Source organism: Rhyacophila brunnea, unplaced genomic scaffold (assembly GCF_057557595.1).
Source record: "Rhyacophila brunnea isolate RB1 unplaced genomic scaffold, BYU_Rbru_1.0 scaffold_294, whole genome shotgun sequence".
Taxonomy (NCBI): Eukaryota; Metazoa; Arthropoda; class Insecta; order Trichoptera; family Rhyacophilidae; genus Rhyacophila; species Rhyacophila brunnea.
This window is the reverse complement of record NW_028232959.1, coordinates 39307-51699: the sequence shown is the minus strand read 5'-3', so window position 1 is coordinate 51699 and position 12393 is coordinate 39307. Positions and strand designations below refer to the sequence as shown.

The following is a 12393-nucleotide window of genomic DNA, read 5'->3' as shown; positions in this document are numbered from 1 at the left end:
CCTGAAAAGGGCCTTTTGTACGACGATAGATGGATTATTGCATGTAATCATAGAAGATACGATTTTTTTTTTTTTATTTATTTTTTTTTACGCCTTCTTCTCAGTCTTCTTGGGCAAGAGCACCGCCTGGATGTTGGGCAGCACTCCTCCCTGGGCGATGGTGACACCGGAGAGCAGCTTGTTCAGCTCCTCGTCGTTGCGGATGGCGAGCTGCAAATGACGAGGGATGATCCTGGTCTTCTTGTTGTCGCGGGCCGCGTTTCCCGCCAACTCGAGTACTTCGGCGGCGAGGTATTCCATGACGGCGGCCAGGTACACCGGCGCACCAGCGCCCACCCTCTCGGCGTAGTTTCCCTTGCGCAGGAGTCTGTGTATGCGACCGACGGGGAACTGGAGTCCGGCGCGATTCGAACGAGACTTTGCCTTTCCCTTGACTTTACCGCCTTTTCCGCGACCAGACATGGCGAGATGTGGTAGTGTTGAAAATTAACTGTGCGAAAGATGCGCGTCGATCTGAATCGACGGACGGTCCTTTGAAGAAAGCTCACTCAGGGATATCCAAAGCTCTATTTTGTGATGGCGTGCGGTGCGCCCGTAGCGGGAGACGTGCGCCGCATCACGCGACCCGCAAAGCCGCGCGCCGTTCGCTCTACACAGCGATGGCAAGCGGTAAAAAAAAAAAATTTCGGCAGATTCTCACTCGAGCCACCGCCGCCGATTGACACCGCACCTACCTAATCTATCTATATATCCGTATTGTATCGTAATACCCATCGCCGATCATCATGCCGCCCAAGACTAGCGGAAAGGCCGCCAAGAAATCCGGCAAAGCCCAGAAGAACATCTCCAAGGGAGACAAGAAGAAGACAAAGAGGAGGAGGAAGGAGAGTTACGCAATCTACATCTACAAGGTGCTCAAGCAGGTGCACCCCGACACCGGAATCTCCAGTAAGGCGATGAGCATCATGAACAGCTTCGTCAACGACATCTTCGAGAGGATCGCCGCCGAAGCGTCGCGCCTCGCCCACTACAACAAGCGCTCCACCATCACCAGCAGGGAGATCCAGACCGCCGTCAGGCTCCTTCTGCCCGGAGAGCTCGCCAAGCACGCCGTCAGCGAAGGAACAAAGGCAGTCACCAAATACACCAGCTCCAAGTGAAGTCCATGAAAATGAAGAAAGAAGAAAAAAAACCAGCAAAGGCCCTTTTAAGGGCCGCCAATATTTTCAAATCGAATTGATCGAATCGCATGTTTCGCTAGTCTCATTATCGCTATTAATATTATGCCAAGCAGGAAAAATAAATAAATCGACTGACTGCCTACCTATTGTAATAATAATAATACGAATATTTGTTACAATAATTATCTTGTATCTGCGCTTATAATTATATCATTATCCAACACCATATTATAAACTAGACTAGATAACTAACTAAGCCCGCCACGAAGGATGATTTGATAGGAAAATAATAAGAATCAATCTATCTGTGAATATTATTTTATTATTATTAAGTACAACAGTACCCACCTAAGTAAGTCAGTAAGTAGAACAATAAGTCATCATTATACTATTGATAATATTATCCATACATCTTAGGTGAATGCATGCGTGCGTGCATCTGAAAAAGAAAATATCACATTAGATTTAGGTACATAATATTACACATCTGTTTGTTATCTCGATTATCGTCTGTGCGTGGAGGATTTTCATCGATCCTTCAACGGATGGACCTGCGATACATAAATAATGCGAATCGGATAATTTTGCATTGTACGATAGATTTTTTGGTACGTACGTACGTACGTACATGACACATAATTTCGGGAATAGTTTATTCCGAATCCCCCCCCCCCCGATCGATATCTTAAAATAATCCTTCCAGTGTCCAATGTCTTCATATTTGATTTCATATAGGTACTTAATAGTAACAATGACATTAGTAATTCGTGTTTCGGTCTCGCACTTATGGTTATGGTTGTCGATTTCGGCTGCTATGGTTTTCTACTCTCATATGTGCGTTGTTACATGCCAGTATGCTTTGCATCGGTCATATTAAACACACTCATAATATTATATTATCATATTTAATTATTTAATTAATTATTTAATTAATTAATTAATTGATTATAACTATTTATTTACGATATCTATCTATCGCGGGAGGGAGGGAGGGAGGGAGGCGCAGTGAGCGAGCGAGCGACCGATCGCGCCGTACCTATCGCAATCCATTGTTAGGTAAGTAATTATTCGAATTGAACATTCTATTCTCATGTCGTGCTTCTTTATTTACCATCGTGCACAATACCATGCACCATCGTCGCCTGCTGCTCCTTCGTGAACACTGCGGACTGCATCGAGCACCGCGGGGCCGCCGCCGTCGTCTTCGCCCGATACGAGTAATGTTTGTATGCCGCGATCGTCTTGTGCTAACTCCGGCCGACTCGGGGGCGGATCGCGACGCCCGTGGGGGCGCCAGGGGCCCGCGGCCGATCGCAACCGCGAGGAGGTATATCGACGCGCCGGACGAAGGCTCGATCGTTGGAATCTGATAATTCTTAACGAATCTACGGCCATTTTCCCGACACGTTATGTGCGCGCGCGGACACAATTCCAATTTGAAACGCATCCCGCGAGCCCGAGGACAGACTCGCGACCATTCGCCCGCTTTGAAACGACAGACAGATCGGTGGGCGGCGCGACCGCCCGCCCCTGAGCCCCCTCGCTAGGGCGGCGGCCGCGAAAAATTGAAAAATATCGAGAGATCGAAGCAAAAATGCCGGTGCAATTCGTGACTAAAATCGCCGATCTAGACGGACATCATCTCTGAGAGCGGCGTTCGCACATCGGTACTGCGGCACCCGTCTCGCTCTCGCCGTATACAATCCGCGAGCCGTTCGAGTCGTTTCACTCTAGCGCATCGTACAGATAGATAGCAAGCAAGCAAGCAGAATATACGCCGCGATACAATATAATTTAATATTATATTTCATTCTATTATTCAATCAATCGAATAACGCAAAGATGGCAGATACAGCAGCACCCGTCACCGCTTCGCCGGTGCCCTCTACCCCTGCGAAGAAATCGGCAGCAGGCAAAGCCGCGAAGAAGCCCAAGGTCAAGCCGACGCATCCCAAGACCTCTGAGATGGTCAACAGCGCCATCAAAGAGCTGAAAGAGCGCGCCGGATCCTCCCTGCAGGCGATAAAAAAATACATCTCGGCCAACTACAAGGTGGACGCCGACAAGCTGGCGCCCTTCATCAAGAAATACCTGAAGGGTGCCGTCGAATCCGGCGCCCTAGTGCAGACCAAGGGCAAGGGGGCCTCCGGTTCGTTCAAACTGGAAGCCGGCAAGGCCAAATCGGCGGGCGGCTCCACCTCCGGTAAGAAGCCCGCCGCGAAGAAATCGCGCCCCGCCTCATCCAAGGAGAAGAAGGGCGCCGCAGCCGGCGGAGGCAAGTCTTCGGCGGCAGCCGCAAAGAAGAAGCCCGCGACCGCCATGAGAAAGTCGTCGGCCCCTCTTGAAACCGCGGCCAGATCGGCCGCAGCCGCCAAGAAAGCTGCCTCTCCCAAGAAGGCCGCCCCCGCCGCCAAGAAGGCCGCCAAGCCCAAGACGCCGACCAAGGCGAAAAAGTCCGCCAAGCCGCCCACGAAGAAGCCGAAGGCGCCAAAGCCCAAGAAGGCCGCTGCGAAGAAGCCCGCCGCGAAGAAAGCCGCTGCGAAGAAGTAAGACGCCGTGATCGAATCTAATCTAATCATCACGATGACGATGATGCGACGACGGCAGCCCGGGAAGGGGGGGTATCTCGGGTGGATGACGACGACGACGACAATAGACGAGATGAATGAGGATAGAGATGGAGATGAATAATACGCGTTCGCTCGCATTTTATTGAAACAAAAGCCCTTTTCAGGGCTACCAACACAATTCAGGTGTCGAATGATATCGAGCACGTATCAATACGCAAATTGCACTCACTCACCTACCTAGGTAAAATTTTAAATCAACACGAAATTCAAAATAAAATTTTGGTGGTTTGGTTGGTTGATTTTGAGTTAGGTTAGGTTTGATTTAATTAGGTTAGGTTTGTTCGGTTAGGTTAGGTTTGATTTGGTTAGGTTAGGTTTGTTCGGTTAGGTTAGGTTTGATTTGGTTAGGTTAGGTTTGTTCGGTTAGGTTGGGTTTGATTTGGTTAGGTTAGGTTAGGTTTGTTCGGTTAGGTTAGGTTTGATTTGGTTAGGTTAGGTTTGTTCGGTTAGGTTGGGTTTGATTTGATTAGGTTAGGTTTGTTCGGTTAGGCTAGGTTTGATTTGATTAGGTTAGGTTTGTTCGGTTAGGTTAGGTTTGATTTGATTAGGTTAGGTTTGTTCGGTTAGGTTAGGTTTGTTAACCGACTGACCCGACGTTGGCTTAATTGTGTTAAATGCCCCGATCAGTCTTTGAACGTTTTGTGTTTTCTGTCTACTTTTTTCATATATAAAATCGTTTTTTCAATTAATATTTGATAATAAAGAAATCCCGAATCCCGAGAAAAGATCGGAATTTCCCGAAATTTTTAAAATTCCCGTCGGGTAATTCCCGAAACCCAACTCTAGTCACAACTACATTATCTGAAGTCTGAACATAATTAATTTCATATTTGAACGAATAATGGAATTTTAAAAATTTCGGGAAATTCCGATCTTTTCTCGGGATTCGGGATTTCTTTATTATCAAATATTAATTGAAAAAACGATTTTATATATGAAAAAAGTAGACAGAAAACACAAAACGTTCAAAGACTGATCGGGGCATTTAACACAATTAAGCCAACGTCGGGTCAGTCGGTTAACAAACCTAACCTAACCGAACAAACCTAACCTAATCAAATCAAACCTAACCTAACCGAACAAACCTAACCTAATCAAATCAAACCTAGCCTAACCGAACAAACCTAACCTAATCAAATCAAACCCAACCTAACCGAACAAACCTAACCTAATCAAATCAAACCTAGCCTAACCGAACAAACCTAACCTAATCAAATCAAACCCAACCTAACCGAACAAACCTAACCTAACCAAATCAAACCTAACCTAACCGAACAAACCTAACCTAACCTAATCAAATCAAACCTAACCTAATCAAATCAAACCCAACCTAACCGAACAAACCTAACCTAACCAAATCAAACCTAACCTAACCGAACAAACCTAACCTAACCTAACCAAATCAAACCCAACCTAACCGAACAAACCTAACCTAACCAAATCAAACCCAACATAACCGAACAAACCTAACCTAACCAAATCAAACCTAACCTAACCGAATAAACCTAACCTAATCAAATCAAATCAAACCCAACCTAACCGAACAAACCTAACCTAACCTAACCAAATCAAACCTAACCTAACCGAATAAACCTAACCTAATCAAATCAAATCAAACCCAACCTAACCGAACAAACCTAACCTAACCAAATCAAACCTAGCCTAACCGAACAAACCTAACCTAACCAAATCAAACCTAACCTAATCAAATCAAATCAAATCAAACCTAACCTAACGTAATCAAATCAAACCTAACCTAACCGAACAACAGCTGCATGCATTATTACTGCGATACTATACGAATGCAAACGGATCGAACGAAATAGACATGGTGGCCCTGAAAAGGGCCGTTTGTATGTGAGTAGATAGATATATTCACATAATAATAGTTAAGCGGGCGTAGCATAAAAACCAACCCACTCATCCATCATTATGCGTAGTCAGTCTGTATTGTATCTAGACGAGACGATACGATGAAAGGCATTATATTGGCCAGCTTAGCCGCCGAAACCGTACAGGGTGCGACCCTGTCTCTTCAGGGCGTACACGACGTCCATGGCGGTGACGGTCTTCCTCTTCGCGTGCTCCGTGTAGGTGACGGCGTCCCTGATGACGTTCTCGAGGAACACCTTCAGGACTCCTCGGGTCTCTTCGTAAATCAAGCCAGATATGCGCTTGACTCCGCCGCGACGAGCCAGACGACGGATCGCAGGCTTCGTGATGCCCTGGATGTTATCGCGAAGAACCTTCCTGTGACGCTTGGCGCCCCCTTTTCCCAATCCCTTTCCTCCTTTACCGCGACCGGTCATCTTGTATGAGTGTCAAAAAGTGGATGATGTCAAAAATCGAAACGATGCGATGCGCTCACTGCGGCCGCTAGACGAATTATAAAATTTTGCTCCCTGCGACGTCTCTTTTATAGACGCTCGTCTCGCGCGTATGCGACGTCTCGCTCGCTTCCTTGCGAAATCAAGGCGCGGGCGAGTGCGTCTCGCTCTGGCGCGTCGCGGCGCAACCACGCCCAGCGCTGCGCATTTCGCGCAAAGCGAGTGCGCAATAAAGATAACGGCTATAATTAATAATTGCGGAATAGAATAAAAAGAGATATTTTCAAAAAAAATTAACTTTCAGGCAATATTTCGACCTCAAAACGATACGCCGACAAAAATGATCACCCCCACTGTTCAGCCGAAGGCGACCGCATCGACCAATCGCAGCGAGCGGATCTCTCTATATAGTCACCCCGTCTGCGGGATCGCGTGCACACTTCTCGTTGAACGCTCGTTTCAGAACCTACTACTTTGAAGAAGAAGACATGGCTCGTACCAAGCAGACTGCCCGAAAATCCACCGGTGGAAAAGCTCCCCGCAAACAGCTCGCCACGAAGGCCGCGAGGAAAAGCGCGCCGGCCACAGGGGGCGTGAAGAAGCCCCATCGTTACAGGCCCGGTACGGTCGCTCTCCGTGAGATCCGCCGTTATCAGAAGAGCACTGAGCTCCTCATCCGCAAGCTGCCCTTCCAGCGACTGGTGCGCGAGATCGCTCAAGATTTCAAGACCGATCTGCGCTTCCAGAGCTCGGCCGTCATGGCGCTGCAGGAGGCCAGCGAGGCGTACCTCGTCGGTCTATTCGAGGACACGAACCTTTGCGCCATCCACGCCAAACGCGTCACCATCATGCCCAAAGATATCCAGCTGGCGAGACGAATCCGCGGCGAACGCGCTTAAGAATTAAAAAAAAAAAAATAATATTTATCATACCTATCGCAAAAGGCCCTTTTCAGGGCCGCAAATTTTTTGACATTCGAATGTTTACGCAACCGTGAGCGAGCGATCGGCCGTTATGTGCCTATAATAATATATTTATATATACCTATTTATCCAAGTATAATATATTATTATCATCCTGCGTGTTCCACTATTTTTGGATAAAAATAGGTTTGTTAGTAATATTGCGTTTGTTGTATGTAATTGATCAATTAAGCAGTTGATTAGATAAAATATACTCACCATCTAATAATAACGCAACGCTGCGTACGTAGTGCGTTGTGTGTGAGGCGAGATTCATTAAATAATATCTACCCACATAATATTAATTAAACAGCCTCCTTATATTACCTATTATTTTAGAAAACGCACCAATCTCTTATCAAAACGCGTTTTCTATCCGTCAGTCCACCACCATCCATACCTTGTCATATTATCTCGCCGTCCATCTACCACAATTAATTAATTAATTAATTAATTATAATAATGTCGCTAAACACGTTATATAGATATAATCAATAGATGCTCCTCACCTATATAAATACATATATCACAATCATTATCCTACAAAACTATTTAAAACTGAAACCGCCACACCATACGAGTAGTTTAAACAAACAAGAGATCGACACATCGCATCTCTATCTCCTCATTAATTACTACGAAATTATATACCTACCTACCTACTTACTTATTTTAGATGTATTTTCAAATTTTGAATTTCCAGAACATTTATTGTAATATGGACAGTTCTCTCTGTGCGCATTCATTGCTAATTAATACCTATAATAATAACAATTTGAATACTACCTACTTTCGATGAATAATTATTTCAATCAATTTTATAAGCAACAATAACGAGCTCGACACGTTCGCTACCAGTCGGATTTGAATAAAAATGGCGGCCCTGAAAAGGGCCTTTTGTACGACGATAGATGGATTATTGCATGTAATCATAGAAGATACGATTTTTTTTTTTTTATTTATTTTTTTTTACGCCTTCTTCTCAGTCTTCTTGGGCAAGAGCACCGCCTGGATGTTGGGCAGCACTCCTCCCTGGGCGATGGTGACACCGGAGAGCAGCTTGTTCAGCTCCTCGTCGTTGCGGATGGCGAGCTGCAAATGACGAGGGATGATCCTGGTCTTCTTGTTGTCGCGGGCCGCGTTTCCCGCCAACTCGAGTACTTCGGCGGCGAGGTATTCCATGACGGCGGCCAGGTACACCGGCGCACCAGCGCCCACCCTCTCGGCGTAGTTTCCCTTGCGCAGGAGTCTGTGTATGCGACCGACGGGGAACTGGAGTCCGGCGCGATTCGAACGAGACTTTGCCTTTCCCTTGACTTTACCGCCTTTTCCGCGACCAGACATGGCGAGATGTGGTAGTGTTGAAAATTAACTGTGCGAAAGATGCGCGTCGATCTGAATCGACGGACGGTCCTTTGAAGAAAGCTCACTCAGGGATATCCAAAGCTCTATTTTGTGATGGCGTGCGGTGCGCCCGTAGCGGGAGACGTGCGCCGCATCACGCGACCCGCAAAGCCGCGCGCCGTTCGCTCTACACAGCGATGGCAAGCGGTAAAAAAAAAAAATTTCGGCAGATTCTCACTCGAGCCACCGCCGCCGATTGACACCGCACCTACCTAATCTATCTATATATCCGTATTGTATCGTAATACCCATCGCCGATCATCATGCCGCCCAAGACTAGCGGAAAGGCCGCCAAGAAATCCGGCAAAGCCCAGAAGAACATCTCCAAGGGAGACAAGAAGAAGACAAAGAGGAGGAGGAAGGAGAGTTACGCAATCTACATCTACAAGGTGCTCAAGCAGGTGCACCCCGACACCGGAATCTCCAGTAAGGCGATGAGCATCATGAACAGCTTCGTCAACGACATCTTCGAGAGGATCGCCGCCGAAGCGTCGCGCCTCGCCCACTACAACAAGCGCTCCACCATCACCAGCAGGGAGATCCAGACCGCCGTCAGGCTCCTTCTGCCCGGAGAGCTCGCCAAGCACGCCGTCAGCGAAGGAACAAAGGCAGTCACCAAATACACCAGCTCCAAGTGAAGTCCATGAAAATGAAGAAAGAAGAAAAAAAACCAGCAAAGGCCCTTTTAAGGGCCGCCAATATTTTCAAATCGAATTGATCGAATCGCATGTTTCGCTAGTCTCATTATCGCTATTAATATTATGCCAAGCAGGAAAAATAAATAAATCGACTGACTGCCTACCTATTGTAATAATAATAATACGAATATTTGTTACAATAATTATCTTGTATCTGCGCTTATAATTATATCATTATCCAACACCATATTATAAACTAGACTAGATAACTAACTAAGCCCGCCACGAAGGATGATTTGATAGGAAAATAATAAGAATCAATCTATCTGTGAATATTATTTTATTATTATTAAGTACAACAGTACCCACCTAAGTAAGTCAGTAAGTAGAACAATAAGTCATCATTATACTATTGATAATATTATCCATACATCTTAGGTGAATGCATGCGTGCGTGCATCTGAAAAAGAAAATATCACATTAGATTTAGGTACATAATATTACACATCTGTTTGTTATCTCGATTATCGTCTGTGCGTGGAGGATTTTCATCGATCCTTCAACGGATGGACCTGCGATACATAAATAATGCGAATCGGATAATTTTGCATTGTACGATAGATTTTTTGGTACGTACGTACGTACGTACATGACACATAATTTCGGGAATAGTTTATTCCGAATCCCCCCCCCCCCGATCGATATCTTAAAATAATCCTTCCAGTGTCCAATGTCTTCATATTTGATTTCATATAGGTACTTAATAGTAACAATGACATTAGTAATTCGTGTTTCGGTCTCGCACTTATGGTTATGGTTGTCGATTTCGGCTGCTATGGTTTTCTACTCTCATATGTGCGTTGTTACATGCCAGTATGCTTTGCATCGGTCATATTAAACACACTCATAATATTATATTATCATATTTAATTATTTAATTAATTATTTAATTAATTAATTAATTGATTATAACTATTTATTTACGATATCTATCTATCGCGGGAGGGAGGGAGGGAGGGAGGCGCAGTGAGCGAGCGAGCGACCGATCGCGCCGTACCTATCGCAATCCATTGTTAGGTAAGTAATTATTCGAATTGAACATTCTATTCTCATGTCGTGCTTCTTTATTTACCATCGTGCACAATACCATGCACCATCGTCGCCTGCTGCTCCTTCGTGAACACTGCGGACTGCATCGAGCACCGCGGGGCCGCCGCCGTCGTCTTCGCCCGATACGAGTAATGTTTGTATGCCGCGATCGTCTTGTGCTAACTCCGGCCGACTCGGGGGCGGATCGCGACGCCCGTGGGGGCGCCAGGGGCCCGCGGCCGATCGCAACCGCGAGGAGGTATATCGACGCGCCGGACGAAGGCTCGATCGTTGGAATCTGATAATTCTTAACGAATCTACGGCCATTTTCCCGACACGTTATGTGCGCGCGCGGACACAATTCCAATTTGAAACGCATCCCGCGAGCCCGAGGACAGACTCGCGACCATTCGCCCGCTTTGAAACGACAGACAGATCGGTGGGCGGCGCGACCGCCCGCCCCTGAGCCCCCTCGCTAGGGCGGCGGCCGCGAAAAATTGAAAAATATCGAGAGATCGAAGCAAAAATGCCGGTGCAATTCGTGACTAAAATCGCCGATCTAGACGGACATCATCTCTGAGAGCGGCGTTCGCACATCGGTACTGCGGCACCCGTCTCGCTCTCGCCGTATACAATCCGCGAGCCGTTCGAGTCGTTTCACTCTAGCGCATCGTACAGATAGATAGCAAGCAAGCAAGCAGAATATACGCCGCGATACAATATAATTTAATATTATATTTCATTCTATTATTCAATCAATCGAATAACGCAAAGATGGCAGATACAGCAGCACCCGTCACCGCTTCGCCGGTGCCCTCTACCCCTGCGAAGAAATCGGCAGCAGGCAAAGCCGCGAAGAAGCCCAAGGTCAAGCCGACGCATCCCAAGACCTCTGAGATGGTCAACAGCGCCATCAAAGAGCTGAAAGAGCGCGCCGGATCCTCCCTGCAGGCGATAAAAAAATACATCTCGGCCAACTACAAGGTGGACGCCGACAAGCTGGCGCCCTTCATCAAGAAATACCTGAAGGGTGCCGTCGAATCCGGCGCCCTAGTGCAGACCAAGGGCAAGGGGGCCTCCGGTTCGTTCAAACTGGAAGCCGGCAAGGCCAAATCGGCGGGCGGCTCCACCTCCGGTAAGAAGCCCGCCGCGAAGAAATCGCGCCCCGCCTCATCCAAGGAGAAGAAGGGCGCCGCAGCCGGCGGAGGCAAGTCTTCGGCGGCAGCCGCAAAGAAGAAGCCCGCGACCGCCATGAGAAAGTCGTCGGCCCCTCTTGAAACCGCGGCCAGATCGGCCGCAGCCGCCAAGAAAGCTGCCTCTCCCAAGAAGGCCGCCCCCGCCGCCAAGAAGGCCGCCAAGCCCAAGACGCCGACCAAGGCGAAAAAGTCCGCCAAGCCGCCCACGAAGAAGCCGAAGGCGCCAAAGCCCAAGAAGGCCGCTGCGAAGAAGCCCGCCGCGAAGAAAGCCGCTGCGAAGAAGTAAGACGCCGTGATCGAATCTAATCTAATCATCACGATGACGATGATGCGACGACGGCAGCCCGGGAAGGGGGGGTATCTCGGGTGGATGACGACGACGACGACAATAGACGAGATGAATGAGGATAGAGATGGAGATGAATAATACGCGTTCGCTCGCATTTTATTGAAACAAAAGCCCTTTTCAGGGCTACCAACACAATTCAGGTGTCGAATGATATCGAGCACGTATCAATACGCAAATTGCACTCACTCACCTACCTAGGTAAAATTTTAAATCAACACGAAATTCAAAATAAAATTTTGGTGGTTTGGTTGGTTGATTTTGAGTTAGGTTAGGTTTGATTTAATTAGGTTAGGTTTGTTCGGTTAGGTTAGGTTTGATTTGGTTAGGTTAGGTTTGTTCGGTTAGGTTAGGTTTGATTTGGTTAGGTTAGGTTTGTTCGGTTAGGTTGGGTTTGATTTGGTTAGGTTAGGTTAGGTTTGTTCGGTTAGGTTAGGTTTGATTTGGTTAGGTTAGGTTTGTTCGGTTAGGTTGGGTTTGATTTGATTAGGTTAGGTTTGTTCGGTTAGGCTAGGTTTGATTTGATTAGGTTAGGTTTGTTCGGTTAGGTTAGGTTTGATTTGATTAGGTTAGGTTTGTTCGGTTAGGTTAGGTTTGTTAACCGACTGACCCGACGTTGG

At 46.9% G+C, this 12393-nt stretch overlaps 8 protein-coding genes across 8 annotated transcripts; 5 read left to right on the top strand and 3 right to left on the bottom strand.

Annotated features, from left to right (window-relative positions):
- Positions 1 to 87: 87 nt before the first annotated feature.
- On the bottom strand, positions 88 to 462 carry LOC147068676 (histone H2A). Its single transcript, XM_085951896.1, has one exon. The coding sequence runs from the start codon at positions 460 to 462 to the stop codon at positions 88 to 90; it is 375 nt and encodes a 124-aa protein (XP_085808022.1).
- Positions 463 to 785: 323 nt separating this feature from the next.
- On the top strand, positions 786 to 1160 carry LOC147068675 (histone H2B-like). Its single transcript, XM_085951910.1, has one exon. It carries the CDS (start codon positions 786 to 788, stop codon positions 1158 to 1160), a length of 375 nt encoding a protein of 124 aa, XP_085808036.1.
- A 1415-nt stretch (positions 1161 to 2575) lies between these two features.
- Positions 2576 to 3859, top strand: LOC147068674 (uncharacterized). Its single transcript, XM_085951895.1, has one exon. The coding sequence runs from the start codon at positions 3024 to 3026 to the stop codon at positions 3729 to 3731; it is 708 nt and encodes a 235-aa protein (XP_085808021.1). The 5' UTR covers positions 2576 to 3023; the 3' UTR covers positions 3732 to 3859.
- Positions 3860 to 5808: 1949 nt separating this feature from the next.
- On the bottom strand, positions 5809 to 6120 carry LOC147068673 (histone H4). The gene has a single exon (XM_085951909.1). The coding sequence runs from the start codon at positions 6118 to 6120 to the stop codon at positions 5809 to 5811; it is 312 nt and encodes a 103-aa protein (XP_085808035.1).
- Positions 6121 to 6626: 506 nt separating this feature from the next.
- On the top strand, positions 6627 to 7037 carry LOC147068672 (histone H3). Its single transcript, XM_085951908.1, has one exon. It carries the CDS (start codon positions 6627 to 6629, stop codon positions 7035 to 7037), a length of 411 nt encoding a protein of 136 aa, XP_085808034.1.
- Positions 7038 to 8053: 1016 nt separating this feature from the next.
- On the bottom strand, positions 8054 to 8444 carry LOC147068671 (histone H2A). Its single transcript, XM_085951890.1, has one exon. It carries the CDS (start codon positions 8442 to 8444, stop codon positions 8070 to 8072), a length of 375 nt encoding a protein of 124 aa, XP_085808016.1. The 3' UTR covers positions 8054 to 8069.
- Positions 8445 to 8767: 323 nt separating this feature from the next.
- On the top strand, positions 8768 to 9142 carry LOC147068670 (histone H2B-like). The gene has a single exon (XM_085951907.1). It carries the CDS (start codon positions 8768 to 8770, stop codon positions 9140 to 9142), a length of 375 nt encoding a protein of 124 aa, XP_085808033.1.
- A 1415-nt stretch (positions 9143 to 10557) lies between these two features.
- On the top strand, positions 10558 to 11841 carry LOC147068669 (uncharacterized). Its single transcript, XM_085951889.1, has one exon. It carries the CDS (start codon positions 11006 to 11008, stop codon positions 11711 to 11713), a length of 708 nt encoding a protein of 235 aa, XP_085808015.1. The 5' UTR covers positions 10558 to 11005; the 3' UTR covers positions 11714 to 11841.
- Positions 11842 to 12393: the final 552 nt, after the last annotated feature.

Coding starts and splice junctions, on each gene's coding strand:
- LOC147068674 (XM_085951895.1), top strand. CDS start 3,024: ATGGCAGATACAGCAGCACCCGTCACCGCTTCGCCGGTGCCCTCTACC.
- LOC147068672 (XM_085951908.1), top strand. CDS start 6,627: ATGGCTCGTACCAAGCAGACTGCCCGAAAATCCACCGGTGGAAAAGCT.
- LOC147068676 (XM_085951896.1), bottom strand. CDS start 462: ATGTCTGGTCGCGGAAAAGGCGGTAAAGTCAAGGGAAAGGCAAAGTCT.
- LOC147068670 (XM_085951907.1), top strand. CDS start 8,768: ATGCCGCCCAAGACTAGCGGAAAGGCCGCCAAGAAATCCGGCAAAGCC.
- LOC147068669 (XM_085951889.1), top strand. CDS start 11,006: ATGGCAGATACAGCAGCACCCGTCACCGCTTCGCCGGTGCCCTCTACC.
- LOC147068671 (XM_085951890.1), bottom strand. CDS start 8,444: ATGTCTGGTCGCGGAAAAGGCGGTAAAGTCAAGGGAAAGGCAAAGTCT.
- LOC147068675 (XM_085951910.1), top strand. CDS start 786: ATGCCGCCCAAGACTAGCGGAAAGGCCGCCAAGAAATCCGGCAAAGCC.
- LOC147068673 (XM_085951909.1), bottom strand. CDS start 6,120: ATGACCGGTCGCGGTAAAGGAGGAAAGGGATTGGGAAAAGGGGGCGCC.